Source organism: Pelophylax lessonae (assembly GCF_965119305.1).
Source record: "Pelophylax lessonae genome assembly, chromosome: 2".
Taxonomy (NCBI): domain Eukaryota; kingdom Metazoa; phylum Chordata; class Amphibia; order Anura; family Ranidae; genus Pelophylax; species Pelophylax lessonae.
The window spans coordinates 578,940,702-578,958,494 of NC_138769.1; the positions used below are offsets into that span (position 1 = coordinate 578,940,702).

The following is a 17,793-nucleotide window of genomic DNA, read 5'->3' on the forward strand; positions in this document are numbered from 1 at the left end:
GTGTTGTGACAGTGGGGAAGTCTCCCTGCCGTCAGAATACAATGGCTCCGTGGGAGTGATTTCCCCCATCCACCTCAAATGTGTGGATGGGGGAATTGGGTCAGTTTTCTTGTTCAACCTGCTGGTTGAATGAAAAAAAGAAATGAACCCTCTATGGCAGTGGTGGTGGTCAACCGGAAAATTAGAGGACCTGGAGTGTGATTCCCCAACACCTCCAGAGGGCTGCAGAGTAGCTATACATTTGTGTACCTCAGCACCCAAAGCTTTGCTCCTGCTGCACTTTCTAAAGTAATGTACACTGAATTTGAAGTACAGTAACACCCAGCATTGGTATCAGTGAGTGCAATAATACCCCCCCCCCCCCAGCATTGGTATCAGTGAGTGCAATAATAACCCCCCTCCAGCATTGGCATCACTGAGTGCAATAATAACAACCCCCCCCCCCTCCAGCATTGGTATCAGTGAGTGCAATAATAAACCCCCTGCTTTGGTGTCACGTTCTTCAGTGGCAGTGCAATTTATACCCTCCCTGCATTGGTGGTCAGTGGCAGTGATATTGAACCTCACCCTTTATTGTGGATTGGCAGTGAAAGTTAACCCCCCTCCCTCCCCTGTGTTGGCTGACCATGGAAGTCAACCCCCATCACATTAATGCCGCTCTCCCTAGGATGAGATTTTGTTTGCACTGTGGGCAGGGGTGACTCTGCCCACAGTACAGTCTCTCACTCCTTGTCAGGTGCTGAAACACAAAGTGCATTCAGTACCAAGCTTCCTGCTGCAGCAAACTAAAGTCTTTTTAAATGGGTGGGGGGAGAGAAATAAACCTTACAAAAACGCAGTTGCATAAATATGCACGCCCTTTGTTGAAGCACCTTTTGATTTTATGATGGCATTCAGTCTTTTGGGGTAGGTGTTTATCAGTATAGCATCTTACCGTGGGAATATTTCTTGCAAAAAATCTGTCCGAAGGCATCTCTTGTGCACAGCCCTCCCCAAGTCAACTCACAGATTTTCAGTTGGATTTAGGTCCACATAGGTCACATTAAAGCTGGACATATTTCTGAAGTGATTTATCTTAGTCTAATTTTTTATTAAATTTTTTACAGGGGTATGTAGACTTTTTTTTATATCCACTGTATATACATCTGATGTAATTTACAATACACTAAAACCAATATTCAGTGCAAACAATTCTAGTGAACACATGTGCAATTCATAGAATTCCAGTGAACAATTGGACATGTTTGTATTGGACATGAGTTCACTAGATTTGTTTGCACTGAATATTGGTTTAAGTGTATTGTACACTGTGTGTGTGTGTGTGTGTGTGTGTGTGTATATGTATATGTGTGTGTATATATATATATATATATATATATATATATATATATATATATATATATATATATATATAATGTATGTATAATCTCACAAAAGTGAGTACACCCCTCACATTTTTGTAAATATTTTAGATCTTTTCATGTCACCACACTGAAGAAATTACACTTTGCTACTCATAGAGTAGTGAGTTTACAGCTTGACTGGTTTCTCCTCCTTCCCATGCAGGGTCCCCCCCCCCCTCTCAGTGGTCCCTGCAAACACTTTGCCCCTCCTCTGCCTACCCCCCCCCCCCCACTTTCCCATGGGGTGGCCATACCACCTTGTCAGGTCGATCTGGGTGCTGAGCTGGCGCCAGGGGTGGGGGTGCGCTGCCGGCAACTGGACGATCGGCTTTTGGGAGGGGGGCTGTACCTGGTGGAGTCTTCCTGCTGGTGTCCTTTTTCAGGGCTCTTGGCCCGCTATTTTCTTGTAGCCTGTGTGCTGTAGGTTTGGCGGCCATGTTTGTGTAGCCTCAGCGGCGCTTTTCTAGTGGTTTCTCAACGCTAAAAGCAGCGGCCATGACTGTGAAGCATATATGGGCGGTGATTTTGGCAGTGGGAGCCCCTCCTTATCCTCTGGTGCCTGTGGTGCTGCCAGCGCAGTAGGGGTGTCCATAGCAGTGCTTTTTTTTTTGTGGGTCCCCCTTTTTTTCACTCATGGAGTCCCTGGAGCACATTTTCCTACCGGATTCCCCTCTCAGAGGCTACCGGGCCCTCTGAGTCCCAACAATCCCTTACAACAGTGGTCCTCAAGGCCCAGTAACAGGCCAGGTTTGCAAGATAACTGAAATACATCCCAGGTGATATAATTTGCTGCTCAGTGATTGCAGTACTCTAGTCTGCATCTCCCCAAGGTAATACTTAAAATCTGGCCTGTTAGTGGGCCCTGAGGACTGGAGTTGAGGACCACTGCCTTCCAACACTTGCGGCGGTCCTGGAGTCTTTGGTGTCCAAGGTGGATTTATTCCTTGGGAAACGGGCAAGCGTCCCCCGCCTTCATCTGCCTCATCGGTCTCATCAGGTCCTGAATCTGATTCGGCTACTGCCGGCGCAAGTTACCCTGCTGGGTCTGTGTCCACACACCCTGATTTCTCAGATGGCGAGGATGATTCCTCTGCTCCTGTAGCCGCACTGGTGGAGGGACTGATTTTATCTGTGTGTGAGACTTTAAAAATGGAGGATGCGGCTGATGTCACATCTGAGGCGTCAGTACGCTTTGGTACCCACAAGCCCTCCAGAGGGGGAAGGGTGGTCCCGCTTACTTTGACATAATTGTCACTAAACGGTGGAGCAGTCCAAAACGCCTGCTTGTGGTCCCTAAGCTTATTGCTATGTGGTACCATTATGAGGACTCACTGCCTAAAAAAGTGGGATGTCCCACCTGTGGTGGACTCTCCATTTTCTAGGTTAAACAAAACCATGATTCCGGTTGAGGAGTCCCTGGCCTTGCTGACAGAAAAGTGGAGGCTGTGGCCTGCCATATGTACACTGTGGCTGGTTTGGCACTTAGGCCGGTTTTTACTATTGCCCTGGTGTCACAAACTCTGACTGAGTGGGCCAAGCTTTTATGCCGGGACCTGGAGGGGGAGTAGCTTTCCCTTGCCTTTGTTGAGCTGGCAGATCAGTTGGTCCAGGGGCTGCAGTTTCTGTGATGCCTCTTTGGATGCAGCTCCTCTGAGAACTAAAACAAAAAGAATGACCCACGGGACTTTTAAAGAAACATACCACATATTAAAAATATACAGGTTTATTGCACATCATAAAGTACATTTAAAATCCAATAATAACAACATAGTGAATTAATAGAAAACCCACAGAAAAGTAATGAAACACAAGTTCATAACATATATACAAATTAATGTATGGATAACAGTTTGTACTGTATAGGTCTTGTTGTGCACAATACATTTTTACTGGAGCTCCGAGCGTTCAGACTTTGTCTGGATCATTGGACGGATCATCTTCAGGGGTGTCTGGTGCAAATTCAATTGGACAATGCCACGGCTGTGGCCTATGTCAATCACCAAGGGGGCACAAGAAATGTCCTATCTGCTTGGGAAGTAGCTGGCATTCTAAGGTGGGCAGAACATTTTGTTCAGCCATCTCTGCTGTACACATTCTGGGGGTGGAGAATTGGCAGGCAGATTACCTCAGTCTACAGGCGTTGGACCAGGGGGAATGGTCACTTTATCTGGAGGTGTTTCATCAGTTGTGCCTCCAGTGGGGTACTCCCCGGGTGGACCTGTTGGCCTCTCATCTCAACAGGAAGATGCAGAGGTTTGTGGCACGGTCTCCGGAACCTCTGGCGGACGCCACAGACGTGCTGGTGGCCTTGTGGTGTCAGAATCGTCTGACTTATGCCTGTCCCCCTCTCAAGCTTCTGCCAAGACTTCTGCGCAGGATCGAGGCCGAAGGAACTCGGGTCATGTTAGTGGCTCCAGACTGGCCTCGCTAATCTTGGTACACCGACCTGGTATGGCTGGTCGCCGATGTTCCTTGGAGACTTCCTTTTAGGGAAGATATGCTGTCCTAAGGGCCAATCTCCCATCCTGCTTTACAGTCATTGGCTTTAACAGCTTGGCTATTTGAAAGCCAGGAGCTGAAAAATAGAGGTTTGTCTGTCTGATTCAGTGATTCCTATGCTGTTAAGTTAGAAAATCTACCTCTAAGAAGATTTACCATCATACATGGAAGTCGTACATTGCGTGGTGTCTCTTGGGGTTCATCCTCAATCCTTTTCGGTGGCTTGAATCTTGACCTTCCTCCAACAGGGGGTTAAGCAGCGCCTGCCTTAAGTACTATCAAGGGTCAGGTCTCCGCTTTGGCGGTCTTCTTTCAATGACAATTGGCCACACTTTCCTTGGTGTGTACTTTTATCCAGGGAGTTCGACACTTGGCTCCTCCGTCGTGGTTTCTATTGCCGCCTTGGGACCTCAGTTTGGTGCTTTCAGTCCTCCAGAAATCTACTTTTAAAAATCTTAGGGAAGTTTCCCTGCTTACATTATCCCCGAAGGTGGCCTTTTTGGTGGCAGTCGCTTTTGCACGCAGGTTGTCGGAGCTAGCGGTGTTGTCTTGTCCACCTTACTTGGCGGTTCACAGAGATAAGGTGGATCTTTGCCCCTGTCTGTCGTTCCTTCCAAATGTTGTCTCTGATTTTCATTTGAATAAAAACATTGTGTTGCCTTCCCTGTATCCCAGGCCAAAACATCCTAGGGAAATTGCTCGAACCACATCCAAGGAATGCAAGGCAATTAGGATGTACCTCGCAGCTACGAAGTCTTTTAGGAAGTCAGACTCCCTATTTGTGCTCACGGACAGACCTCCGAAGGGGTTGTCGGCTTCTGCTGTGACCATTTCCAGATAAATAAGACAGACGGTGTTTCAAGCCTATTCAATTAAGGGGCAGTAAAACCCAATGGTTAAGAAGATCAGGAGCTGTGTCCACCAATGAACATCCCAGAAATTGATTTTACGGTAAGACCAAAATCCCATTTTTTTTTTATTATTATCCCTATGGGGCCGCATATTTCCGTACCTCCCTTGCTGGGAGAGTGCCGCACAGCACACTTCCAGCACAGAGGCCGGAGCTCGTACTAAGGACTGGGACCTTTTTTGACCACCTGTAATTCAGTGGTCAAATCTATCTGGTAAGCAGTTTGCTTTTACAATATGGGTGTGGAGTTGGACTATTCTTTTCAACTGTTACTAGTCCCATTTTTCATCACTCTGGACTTTGGAATGAGGAGTTTTATTTTTCCCTTTCCTTTTTTTGGTTTGGACATTTTTTTCTACTCTGCATTCATTTTATGTGTCTGGATTATCAACTTTTTGCGCTGCACTACAGTAGCATGTATGCGCTCAATACGTGCTCCTTTTGCATGAATTACTGCATCAATAGGGCATGGCATGGAGGCAATCCGCCGGTTGCACTGCTGAGGTGTTATGGAAGCCCAGGTTGCTTTGATACTGGCCTTCAGCTCGTCTTCATTGTTGGGTCTGATGTATCTCATCTTCCTCTTGACAATACCCCACAGATTCTCTATGGAGTTTAGGTCAGGCAAATTTCCTGGCCAATCAAGCACAGTGATACCATGTTTATTAAACCAGGTATTGGTACTTTTGGCTGTGTGGACAAGTGCCAAATCCTGCTGGAAAATTAAATCTGCATCTCCAAAAAGCTGGTCAGCAGAGGGAACCATGAAGTGCTCTAGAATTTCCTGGTAGAGGACTGCGCTGACTTTGGACTTGATAAACCACAGTGGACCAACACCCGCAGATGATATGGCTCCCCAAATCATCGCAGACTGCGGACATTTTGCATTTCATTTGGTCCCATACTATAATGTTCATAGACATACTTTTAAGTAAATCAACATTTCTGTATTAGAAATCTTTTTTTTTTTTTTTATTGGTCTTCGGTAATATTCAAATTTTTTGAGATACTGAATTTTGGGTTTTTCCTATCCATAATCATCAAAATTTACATCTGGATGTACTGTCAGTGCAACCAGAGTGACGTAAACTGTGCAGCACAGTCGCAGGCCCAGTCATCAGCCCAGGGATGGAGGCAGGAGACAGACTGGGTGTATGTGGCCAGGGCTTCCTGATGGTACGCCGAATGTGACGTTAGGGGCTATGATGATGGCTAAATCCACTGTAGTCTCACAAGGCTTTCGATGCGTTTCGGGCATGGTCCATCTTCAGGTCATGTGACATTGACAGCATGGCCCTCTCTGCAGCAAGACTCAGGAGACACAGATTGAATGCCATGTAAGCGCAGTGGAGGTCCCAGCACAGGAAGGGTGCGTGCAGCTCACCCTAGCACCTGAAAGATAACTTGCACTTTGCTAAATTTTTCTTTAGCCTAGTGAATTGATACTGTGCTGACTTCCATTATCCTTTTTTTTTTTTTTTTCCCCTTGCATGAAATTGAGTGCTTTTTTTTAAAATATGAATTTTCACTCCTTCACTAAGCTAAGGGAAAATTGCCTTGCCAAGGGAACAGCCTATTAAATCGGCTCCTTTGGCTTAACATAGAAAAAGTGTATTCGGAAAGTTTGGGTACTGGCTGTAAAGTTACTATATTTTATATACAAGTTGTTATATACTGTATGTTATCACCTGCACTACTCACCTAAACTGCTACAAAACCGTTTTATCATTGCATGGTATCATCCAGAACTTTTTTTCCTGAATGTTCTACTTCTACTTTTCATCTCCATATTGCCTCATGCACACCGGGTGTCTGTTTAAACCCCTCTGAATACTAGAACCTCTGGCAGAAAAATGCTGCTTAAAATAGTGCTATTGCACATGCATTTAGGCGCATTTACCATTTGAATGTTAATGCATTTAGTTTGCCAGAATATTTAAATTTATTCTGCCCATTGGAATGCAATAACGCTCAAATGCTAGATACATATAACGTTTAGGCGCGTCCCATGTTTTTCTGCTTTTTAGCTCATCTTTTGAATGCACCTTTTTTTGGTGAATCCTCCCCCTCCCCCGTAAATGCTTGTCTTCTAATATGCCTGTGAACACCTGTGTGTGCCATGGATGCATAGACTTTTTAGGCTAAAATCAAAAACTCAATGTCTGTAAAAGCAGCATTTTTTAGGCTTTTGTGGATGAGCTTCTAATACCTAAGGCTCCATGCACACTGGGCTTTCTGCCAGTTCCCTTGGCAGAAAACAAATGCTCATGAAGAGCGTTTTTTTATTTTTTTTTTTTTTTTTTTTTTTACAGGACTTTAGGAGAGCTTAGGAGTGTTTAGCTTTTCTGCCAGAAAGTTCCAATCAAAAACGCAAACAAGAATGTTTGTGTTTTTTTTTTTTTTTCTACCTTTTTAAACGCTGAGCTTTAAAATATGCCTGTAATCGTCCTAATGTACATTAACAAATAAGATAACCCTGAGCTGCTTCTACAGGCAAAACACAAAACTCCTGTAGAAGCCACTGTGCATGGACCCTAACAGTTATTTGCAAGCATCCTTCCTTCCTTATCTTGGAATGGTCATAACTGATTCACTGGAGATATCTGGCATCCAATCAGAAACTCTGATAAGCAGACATTAATGTTCTACAACAGTGGTGGTCAACTTTAAAACTTAGAGCATATGGCCCCCAACAGTTTCAGAGCACAACAGCTCATTTTCTTGCACTTAGGAGGTGCATTGTGGCAAATTAGGCAGCCCATTTAAAATAAAAAGGCTTAACTCCTCTCATTGCCCAAAATGTTACTCCTGCTGCATTTTTTTGCAGTATATCACAATGCACACTTAAGTTGGGAGTACAGTTAACTCAGCACTAGTGTCTGTGTTGGTGGCCATATTATTAGAACACCCTATCCTTGGTTTAATTAGACCCAGTAATAACCCCCAACATTCATGTCTGTGGATGCAATAAGAGTCCCTAGCATCGGCATCAGTACGTTAACACCCCCCACCCCTGTCATTTTATTTTTTTCTCACTAATTGTCAGATTGCTACTGCTATATTTTAGTATTCCTAAGTTGTCATGCTTTGTTGCACACTCCATATTTTCTAGGCTCAGGAAGAGTTGGAAACAGAAGGTTTGAAGGGGGAGTTTGACAGAAAGCAAGCGACTAAATCACTTGCCACCACATTAAACAAATTAATAGATAAATTGGACAATGCTGCAGAGGATAAGGGAGAAGATACAGAACCTGGGGAAAGCAATGAAGTCATGACACAAGGCAACAAGGAGCCTGCTGCCAAAGCCCCAACTGGTAAGGTTTTAAAATAATTTTTAGTAATTTGCCTATAGAGCCAATGTATTCCCCAGCACTGATACAGACAACCGTTAGTTAACTGTCTACACTAGAACTTGCCCCCTAAAACCGATAAAAAAGCAGTTTGTGTGTGTGTGTGTGTGTAGAGATGGATATAGATGGGAGACAGAGAGAGATTATATACTGTGCGCATTTGTGTGTGTGTGTGTGTATATGTGTGTGTGTGTATGTGTATATATATATATATATATATATATATATATATATATATATATATATATATACATACATACATACATACATACATACATACATACATACATACATACATACATACATAGTACCTTGCAAAAGTTTTCGGCCCCCTTGAACTTTGCGACCTTTTGCCACGTTTCAGGCTTCAAACATAAAGATATAAAAGATAAAAACTTTCAGCTCATACAAGGAGAAGACTGATCAGAGATGCAGCCAAGAGGCCCATGATCACTCTGGATGAACTGCAGAGATCTACAGCTGAGGTGGGAGACTCTGTCCATAGGACAACAATCAGTCGTATACTGCACAAATCTGGCCTTTATGGAAGAGTGGCAAGAAGAAAGCCATTTCTTAAAGATATCCATAAAAAGTGTTGTTTAAAGTTTGCCACAAGCCACCTGGGAGACACACCAAACATGTGGAAGAAGGTGCTCTGGTCAGATGAAACCAAAATCAAACTTTTTGGCAACAATGCAAAACGTTATGTTTGGCGTAAAAGCAACACAGCTCATCACCCTGAACACACCATCCCCACTGTCAAACATGGTAGTGGCAGCATCATGGTTTGGGCTTGCTTTTCTTCAGCAGGGACAGGGAAGATGGTTAAAATTGATGGGAAGATGGATGGAGCCAAATACAGGATCATTCTGGAAAAAAACCTGATGGAGTCTGCAAAAGACCTGAGACTGGGACAGAGATTTGTCTTCCAACAAGACAATGATCCAAAACATAAAGCAAAATCTACAATGGAATGGTTCACAAATAAACATATTCAGGTGTTAGAATGGCCAAGTCAAAGTCCAGACCTGAATCCAATCGAGAATCTGTGGAAAGAACTGAAAACTGCTGTAAACAAACGCTCTCCATCCAACCTCACTGAGCTCGAGCTGTTTTGCACATCGAGAGACTGAAATTTTTGCCCATTCATGATTGTGTCCCACTTGTTGTTTCTTCACAAAAAATTACAGTTTTTATATCTTTGTTTGAAGCCTGAAATGTGGCAAAAGGTTGCAAAGTTCGGGGCCGAATTGCTTTCGCAAAGCACTGTATATATGTGTGTATGTATGTATGTGTGTGTGTATGTGTGTGTGTGTATGTGTATATATATATATATATATATATATATATATATATATATATATATATTTTGAGTGTCTGCGAAATGGCATAAAGGCGATAATGGGTGTTGCTGCCCCCCCCCCCCCCCAAAAAAATGCTGTTGCTGGCTTAAAGTTTATCTTTGGAACATGTTACACACATTTAGTGCCCTGCTCGCCCCTTCCCCTGTGACTACGGGCGGGGGGAGTCATTGCTTTGGAATGTTGTGTTCAGAATGAACAGAAGAAAGGCAGATTCTAAAGTATGGAGGCGCACTAACCGCCTGTGGTGTTTCTTGTAGGTTAAAGTACATTTATATATTTTTCAGGTTTTGTCCAGTTTGTTAAAAAAAAAAAAAAAAAATTACTTATAGAGAGTGTAGTAACCATATACTATACAGTTTTATTTGGTTTAAGGTACTGATTTCTAAAGATGCTTTAAGTTTAAACACTTTGTGTAGCATCCTGAAAGTATTGGCAGTATTTTGATAAATATGCACACCGTTGGTCATATTGGCTAAGAGATCTCAGAGAAGTGTGTTACCCCATAGCAGTTATCAACTTCTATTTTCTTTTTATTCCTTAAGCACAGTATAAATGTAAGGAAGAAAGTGATTATAAGGGACAAGTTTTAGAAATAAGGCCAACAATTTCCTACTATTGTCTACTTTTGGAATATTGGAAATCTGTCTGTTGGCTATAACGGTGTTCAGGTTTTCCTTTCAGTAAGTACAAAGCTGTTTTGTGGATATTTGTTGCCCCTTAGTGTATCAGAGTAGACCTCTATGCGGCCCTGCTGAGAGAGAACAGATATTGATAGAATACAAATCTGGATGTGGCCTTGACTCACCCGAACGGCCATTACCTGAGTGTGGCTATCCTGTTTAATTATTTGTAAACAGATGGGTTAATTTTTCCTGTCACCTCTTCATATCAGATGACCGTTCGGATGGCCGTGTAAAAGTCAGGGTCACTAAGATACGGAGGGGCAGCTCTGAGCATACCGAGAGGAGGTTGAAAGAAATGAGCAGCGAAAACCCACAGATGAAACTCATTGAAAATGTTGTTAAAGACCTGCTTGAAAAGGAGGGCCTAAAGGCACAAGGTAGGCTTGTGTTGCTCTCGTCAGTCTGGCTCCCTTTTGGTTGTGTATGCACAAGGCAGAATTGGTCAGGTGGAGTGTAATATAGGACTATTCTGGTGCTTCTCTATTAACCCTTGCTATTTTTGATTTTCTCTGTAATATGTTAATTATGGTCTAATGTCTGGCTTTTCTGCTTCTTGGCTAGCTTTTCTTTAGGGATATTCTGTTTCCAGTTGACATTTTCCCTAAATCATTCTTTTTCTCTAATTTCAGACTGAGACACGTTTTTATTGAAATCTATGCATGCCCTACCTTTCTTGAATCTTTTGACTTGATTCTTCTTCCTTCATGTTTGACTTCTTATAAGCAGTTGCATTGCAAAGTTGAAACTGATCATTTTAGTTTTTATTTTAATGCTGTGTGACTGTCTTTCACCAGTTTTTAGTCAAGTTAAATTGTTCCTAGCTCAAATCTTTTTGTAACTATTCACAGCCAATTTATACTACATTTGACCTGACATGTTCACCAAAGGGTAAAAACCGCCATTACTAGTAAAGTGTAGACAGCTTGTGATGCTTACAATACCTGGTTTGTCATTAAAGCGGCCCCCCCCCCTTTTTTTTTTTTTTTTTAATTTTTCTTTATTAAAAGGTTTGCATCAGCATGACAGTCAGGTAAAAAACATGAACAATTAAACAATCACGCCTTCTTGCTGTCAGAGTGGGCAATACCAGCAGTGCATACCTGCTGAACAGGTAGAGAATCAGAAAAATATACCTTCGTTCCCCCATGTCCACTACAAAAGGAGGTGAGCAAAATGTGTAGATGCAGGGTAACGAGGCTCGCTGCATTAGTAACGAACCAGCAGCAGGAACGAGGCTCATTGCATTAGTAACTTACCAGCAGCAGTTGTGCCCCTATATGCAAGAGCTAGTCTTATGGCTGTGCTCAATAGGCTGGAGACCTGATCAGGCCGAAGCGTGCCTAGCAACAGCAATACATCTTAAGGCATACCTTAAGACAATCCCTTGGAAAGTACCACGTTTTTGAAAACATTTTTATGTGCTAGTGAGGGAGGGAATGAACTAAAGGGGGGATATATGGGAGAAAAGGAAAGAAGAGGGATAGGGGAGAGGGGGAATCTTGAGGCATTAAAGCGGTTCTTTTTCCTGTTTGAAAAGGAAAAAAACCTGCTACAGTTTACGAACCCTGTAGCTGCTGACTTTTAAAAAAAAAAAGACGCTCACCTGTCCAGGGGTCTAGCACTGTGCTGTTTGTTCACTGGTCTTTGGGTCCCTGGCTCTGTAGGCAGCTAGCGGTGGATCCTTGCAGCTTTACAGATGGCTGCCCACTGTGCATATGCGAGCTGCGTTGCACTTTGTGAATGGTCCCGCAGCCTTCTGGGACCTGTGACATGTCCCAAAAGATTGCAGGCAGGGGGAAGAACTTCCAGTGCATTGTTGCGGCAATCCAACCGGGATTGGGTTCCTGTCAAACCAGTTACCTGCTCCCTCAAAATGTGCCAAAAACAGAAGACGAGGGCATAAAGCGGAATTTCCCTTTTTAAGTGTGAAGTTCACACTTTAAGTCAGTTTCTTTGTACATGGGTAGGACCCTGGAGTGTAAAATATTTTACTAGGCATTATAGTACTCGTATATGCTTTAACTGCTTCGCTTTTGTTCTTGAATTCACTTTAGGCTACATTCACACCTGAGCGTAGCGTTTTCGTGCGTTTTTTACCGCGATTTTGCCGCAATTTTTGTGCAGGCATTTTAGATTGAATAGAGACCAATGGAAAACGCCTGTAATCTGCCCAAAAAGAAGCTCATGTACTTTTTTGAGTGTTGGGCGTTTTGTATACAGCATCAAAACGCTCAGATGTGAACAGGGGCCATTGAAATGAATAGGATTTGTCTTGTTGGGCGTTTTGAGAGCTGATCCTAGAGCAGAAAAACTCCCCAAAACGCCTACATGTGAACGGAGCCTTATTTTTAACATGACTTTTCAGTGTTTACATGTTTTTATAATGAGAATGGAAAAAAACCTAAGCGCTTGACCATATACCAGATGTAATAGAAAAATCGAGTAGTAGATATAGAGTATGGATAGGGAATAAAAAGAAATAGCAGCCAATTCTGTATAGTGTCACCACATACATCAAAGTAAGTAAAAATCAATAAAATCTGCGCTTAATTAATCCCCAATAAAACTTGATAAGAGAACACACTTAAAATATACACATCAATAGCAAAATAAGTGACCTCAAATAAATATTAGTGATGTGATAAAGTGCACATGTGCCAAAAGTGCATAGAAATGCATAAACATGTGTGAGAAAAACTCCAATAGATAGCAGCAAAGAAATAATCCAATGATAACAACCAAATGTCACTGAAAAGACAAAAGTGACAGTGAATTAAAGTGCCAAGTGATGATAAACTGATCAAAACCCCCAACAATGTATGATCAGAGGTGAAGTGATAGTAAATACACAGTAATAGAAACAGATGACTGTGTAATAAATTGTGACTATATGAAAATACCGGGAAAAAAATGTATAGATGGCAAGAAATGCAAAAAATGAATACACTCAAATGCTCAAAAAGTGAGGGTAAAAGCATATTTAAAAAAAAAAAATATATATATATATAATATATATATATATTAGATAGATGGATATAGATGTATATGTAGATATAGACAAATGTTCATGAATAAACAAAAGTTCCATAAAAAAAGTGCTGATGTGCAAAGAATTGCGGGTGTGCGGAAAACTGAACATTCACAAGGTGCGGGAAACTGCTTTTCATGTGGTGGTGAGCATATATCCTAAAATGAGTGAAATGGCCGCTCACCTCCAAGACTCTTAAAGAGTGTTTGTACCAATAGGTAGCAGGGTCTCCAATATGGACGTGAATGGTCCTGTGGTGGTCCCTTTAAGGCAGGCTGTTATGGTCCTTATGGGTAACCAGCATCAGACATCAGGGGAGAAAATATAATTTCTTTTCATAGAAAAACCGCATGTAGTAGCATCAGTAGGCAAGTGGTATGGCGCTGCAATACAGAGGCTTCCGGTCTTGGCCGCGGACTGGAAATGACGTCAGGCTTACATGTTTTTATAATTGTATTGTACGGGTAGATTTTTTTAGCTCCTCCCTTTACTTGGCTATAGGTATTTTACTTCTACTGAGCTCCTAACAATAGCAAGCAACCTGTGAGAGAAAAATCTAACTGTATAGAAATAGTGCTTTTTTTTTTTTTTTTTTTTTTTTTCTTTCATTCATTTACGGACACAGCTCCTTATCTTCTTGAGCATTGGATTATACTACCCCCTACAGGAGTAGGACACTAGGCAGGAAAATGCTTGACTATGCCTATGAGGCAGTCCCAGGGGGTATACTCCTACTCTCAGCTATAGGCACTGTTTTTTTTTTCCTTTTTCTGCCTAGTCAGGAGCAAGGACCTAATTCCTTGCTGGGATCTCTGGTTCTGGCAATTTGTTTTCCTTTTTAAATTTAACTTTTTCCTCTTCCTGTTCATTGGTTCCTGTGTGGGCGACGGACTGGATAATCTAGATTCCCCTCCCCCCAGTCTGGCCAGCGAGCACATGCAGACCTCAGCCTCACGCTAGATCAGCCGCAACGTAGCCCCACTGGACAGGGCACATAGTTCCTCCAGCGTTCCTCCTGGGCGACAGCCCCCCTGCCCTATTCTGATTGGGCTGTCAGGAGCGGTGCCCACCCTGTTTCTGGTATGGTAAGTAGCTGTTCCTCCCCCCCTTCCCCTGGAGGGTTTTGGGGTGGATGTGGGACCCATTGGTTCCCCTCCTCCCGCTGCTCTTCTTTTGGGCATCTGCCTGGCTGGGATCCGTGTAACAATTTAGGCCACGGCTTGCGGTCTACTAGAACATACGGGCCAGCTTGGCGCCTCCCTTGGAAGTGGTGACTCTGTGGGGGGGGGGGGGGGTTTATTTTTTTGATGGCAGCCGTGCCGCCATTGTGTAGGGCACCTGCCCCTTTTTTGCACTGCGGAACCATCGGGATACCCTGCCTGTGCGTCTGCGTTACGGTGGCTGGCCCCCTTTTTAAGGGGGCTATTTTCTGTTATGCCGGCCTCTTTGGAGAGGCTCAGAGGGCGACCCCCCTCCCCTTGTTTTTTTGCGGAATCCAGTAGGCGGTCCATTCATGGGCCCTTTGTCGGAGTCCCCTCTGCGGGATCGCAGTCGGTGGCCCGTCCCTGATTGTTGTGTTTTCCGGGTGAGCTTAGTATATAGGGCCCCCCCGCCCTCTCCTGTCTCATTAGATCCTGAATCTGTTGCGGACGCGCCTATAGCGTGCATGAAAAAGCACTGGTGGATGCACTGATTGCGTCAGTGCGTGAAACTTTAAAAATGGAGGATGCTGCGTCTGAGGCGCCGGTATTTTTTGGCTCCCACAGGCCTCTTCAAAGCAGCGAGGGTGTCCCCCTTTTCTGCTTACTTTTGACAACATTGTCATAAAATAGTGGGGTTGTCTAAAACGCATTCTTGTGGTCCGTAAGTGTTTTGCTATGCGGTATCCTTATGAGGATTCCCTGCTTAAAAAGTGGACGGTCCCACCTGTGGTGGACATGCTGGTTTCCAGGTTAAATAAAGCTACCTTAATTCCGGTTGAGACATCCCGGCCTTTAAAGATCGGGTTGATAGGAGGGCGGGGGCTCTGGCCCGCCATATGTTCACAGTCGGTTCGGCTGATATTTGCTATTGCCCTGGTGTCGCAAACTCTGATCTAGTGGACTAAACTTTTTACCCCGGGACCTGGAGGGGAAACCACTTCCCCCTGTCTTTGCGAAGCTGGCAGGTCAGTTGATCCAGGGGTTACAGTTTTATCTGTGATGCCTCTTTGGATGTGGCTCCTTTGATTCTAGGTTGTCTGTATCAGCAGTGGTCCTTCGGCATATTATCTGATTGAAATGCTGGTCTGTGGACCAGACTTCTAAGAAGGCCTTATCTGATCTCCCCCTTGTAGGGGATCGCCTGTTTGAAGCTTCTTTGGATAACATCAGTAAGGGTCTCACAGGGGGAAAGAGTACTCTTCTTCTTCTGCAGGCTACCAAGGGCAAGGAGCCCTGTTGTAGACGTGGGCCATTCTTTTTGCTCATGCCTTTTTTCGTCACTCAGGGTCTCAAGACAAGAGAACAAAGCCCTTCAGGGCCTCCACTGCAGGTCCAAGAGGACCTGGTCTGGTGAGCAAAGTGCGGGCTCTTCCAGACCTGCGGACAAGGCTTCCTCTGCATGAAGGGGCGCCCTTACCGTATCTGGAGTGGGGGGATGTCTTTGCTGTTTTCCGGATCCGTGGACCTCCCTGGTACAGGACAAGTAGATCCACAAAGTCATTCGATCCGACTACAAGATCTAATTTCGGTCTTCTCTTCCAGAAAGGTTCTTCCCTTCCAATCCGCACTTGTCCCCAGATCGCTTAGGGGGTCTCTTTGGGGCAGTGCAATACTTGTTACTTCAAGGTGATGGTTACGGTTCCGACTTGGGAAAGTTTTCAGGAGTTTTACTCAAACCTCGTTATGGTTCCCAGGAAGGAAGGCAAGGTATGTCCAATTCTTGACCTCAAGGCACTAAACTGCTTTGTGCGGATACAGAAGTTCCGAATGGAGTCCATTTGCACGGTAGTGATGTTCCTACATCAAGGGGATTTTCTCGCTTCTATCTACATCAAGGACGCCTACCTTCACATTCCAATATGTGGCGGTCACCAGCGCTTCCTCCTGCTTCGCTGTGTGTGAGGAGCATTATCGGTTTGTGACGTTACCCTTTGGACTCCCCTTTCCGTTCCTCTGATTTTCACAAGTGTTGGCACCGGTGCTAGTATTGTTGCTTCAGCAGGGGATACCTGGACATTGTTGTTCTGCGAGCGGAGCCTCCGAACGCTCTGACAACTTGGATATTACGCTACAAACTCTGAACCTTCAGAAGTCTGCTCTGGTTCCATCCACAAGACTGGACTACCTGGGTCTGACTCTGGACTCTGCCTCAGCCAGAGTGTTTCTTCCTCTGGAAAAATTCCATACATTGCGCAAGGCAATTCAGCTTCTGTTGTCCACCAGACGGTCATCTCTCCAGGTTTACATGCGGGTGCTAGGCCTGATGGTGTCTACCTTCGAGGCAGTTCCGTTTGCACAGTTCAACACGAGATCTCTGGAAATAATCTCTGATAAAATGGGACAAGAATCCCCGGTCTAGAGGTGGCTTCGTTCTCCAGCACTTCGTTAGGGAAAATTCCCCCCCCCCTGAACTGGATGGTTGTTACCACGCATGCCAGCCTGTCCGGGTGGGGAGGTGACCTCAGCACAGATTGTGCTCAGGGGGTCTGGACTCTGGAGGAGTCTAGGCTACCAATTTAATATTTAATGTACTGGATCTCTGAGCGATCAGACATTATCTGGATCATGGGACAATTCATCCTCAGGGGTGTCCGGTACAAATTTAATCGGATAATGCTTTGGCCGTGATCTGTCAGTCACCAAGGGGGCATAAGAAGTGTAAGTAGCCGGCATTCTAAGGTGGTCAGACCAATTTGTTGCAGCCCTCTGCTGTACACATTTCAAGGAAGGTACAGAGGTTTGTGGCACTCTCGGGATCCTCTGGCCGACGTCACTCATTCTAGTGGCTCCGGACTGGCCTCGGCGGTCTTGGTTACGCCGATCTGGTATGGCTGGTTGCCGATGCTCCTTGGAGACTTCCTCAGGGAAGATCTGCTGTCCCAAGGGCCAATCTTCCATCCTGCTTTACAGTTGCTGGCTTTAACTGCTTGGCTGTTGAAAGCCAGGTGCTGAAGGATGAAGGTTTGTCTGAATCGGTGATTCCTACGCTGTTAATGGCTAGAAAATCTACCTCTTGGTAGATCTACCATCGTATTTGAAAGAAGTACTTTGCATGGTGTGAGTCTCTTGGGGTTCCCCCTTTTCCTCCAATGAGGTGTTGCGCATCGCCTGGCCTTGAGTACCATGAAGGGCCAGGTTTCGGCCTTGGCGGTTTTCTTTCAACGTCCATTGGCCACACATTTTTTGATGCATACCTTTTCTCCAGGGAGTTTGACATTTGGCTCCTCCAGTGCGGTCTCCATTGCCGCCATGGGACCTCAAATTGGTGTGGTCAGTTTTTCAGAAACGTTCTTTCGAAAGTCTTCGGAAGGCTCCCCTGCTTACGTTGACCCAGAAGGTTGCCTTTTTGGTGCC

General features: G+C 44.4%; 1 protein-coding gene across 1 annotated transcript in view; it reads left to right on the plus strand.

The window, feature by feature from the left end:
- OS9 (OS9 endoplasmic reticulum lectin) overlaps positions 1 to 17,793 on the plus strand; it is a 160,024-nt gene that overhangs the window by 127,976 nt on the left and 14,255 nt on the right. Inside the window, exons 12-13 of the mRNA XM_082246758.1 lie at positions 7,925 to 8,126; positions 10,419 to 10,586. Of these exons, the coding sequence (XP_082102884.1) occupies positions 7,925 to 8,126; positions 10,419 to 10,586 (370 nt within the window). The remainder of the gene's footprint in view (positions 1 to 7,924; positions 8,127 to 10,418; positions 10,587 to 17,793) is intronic.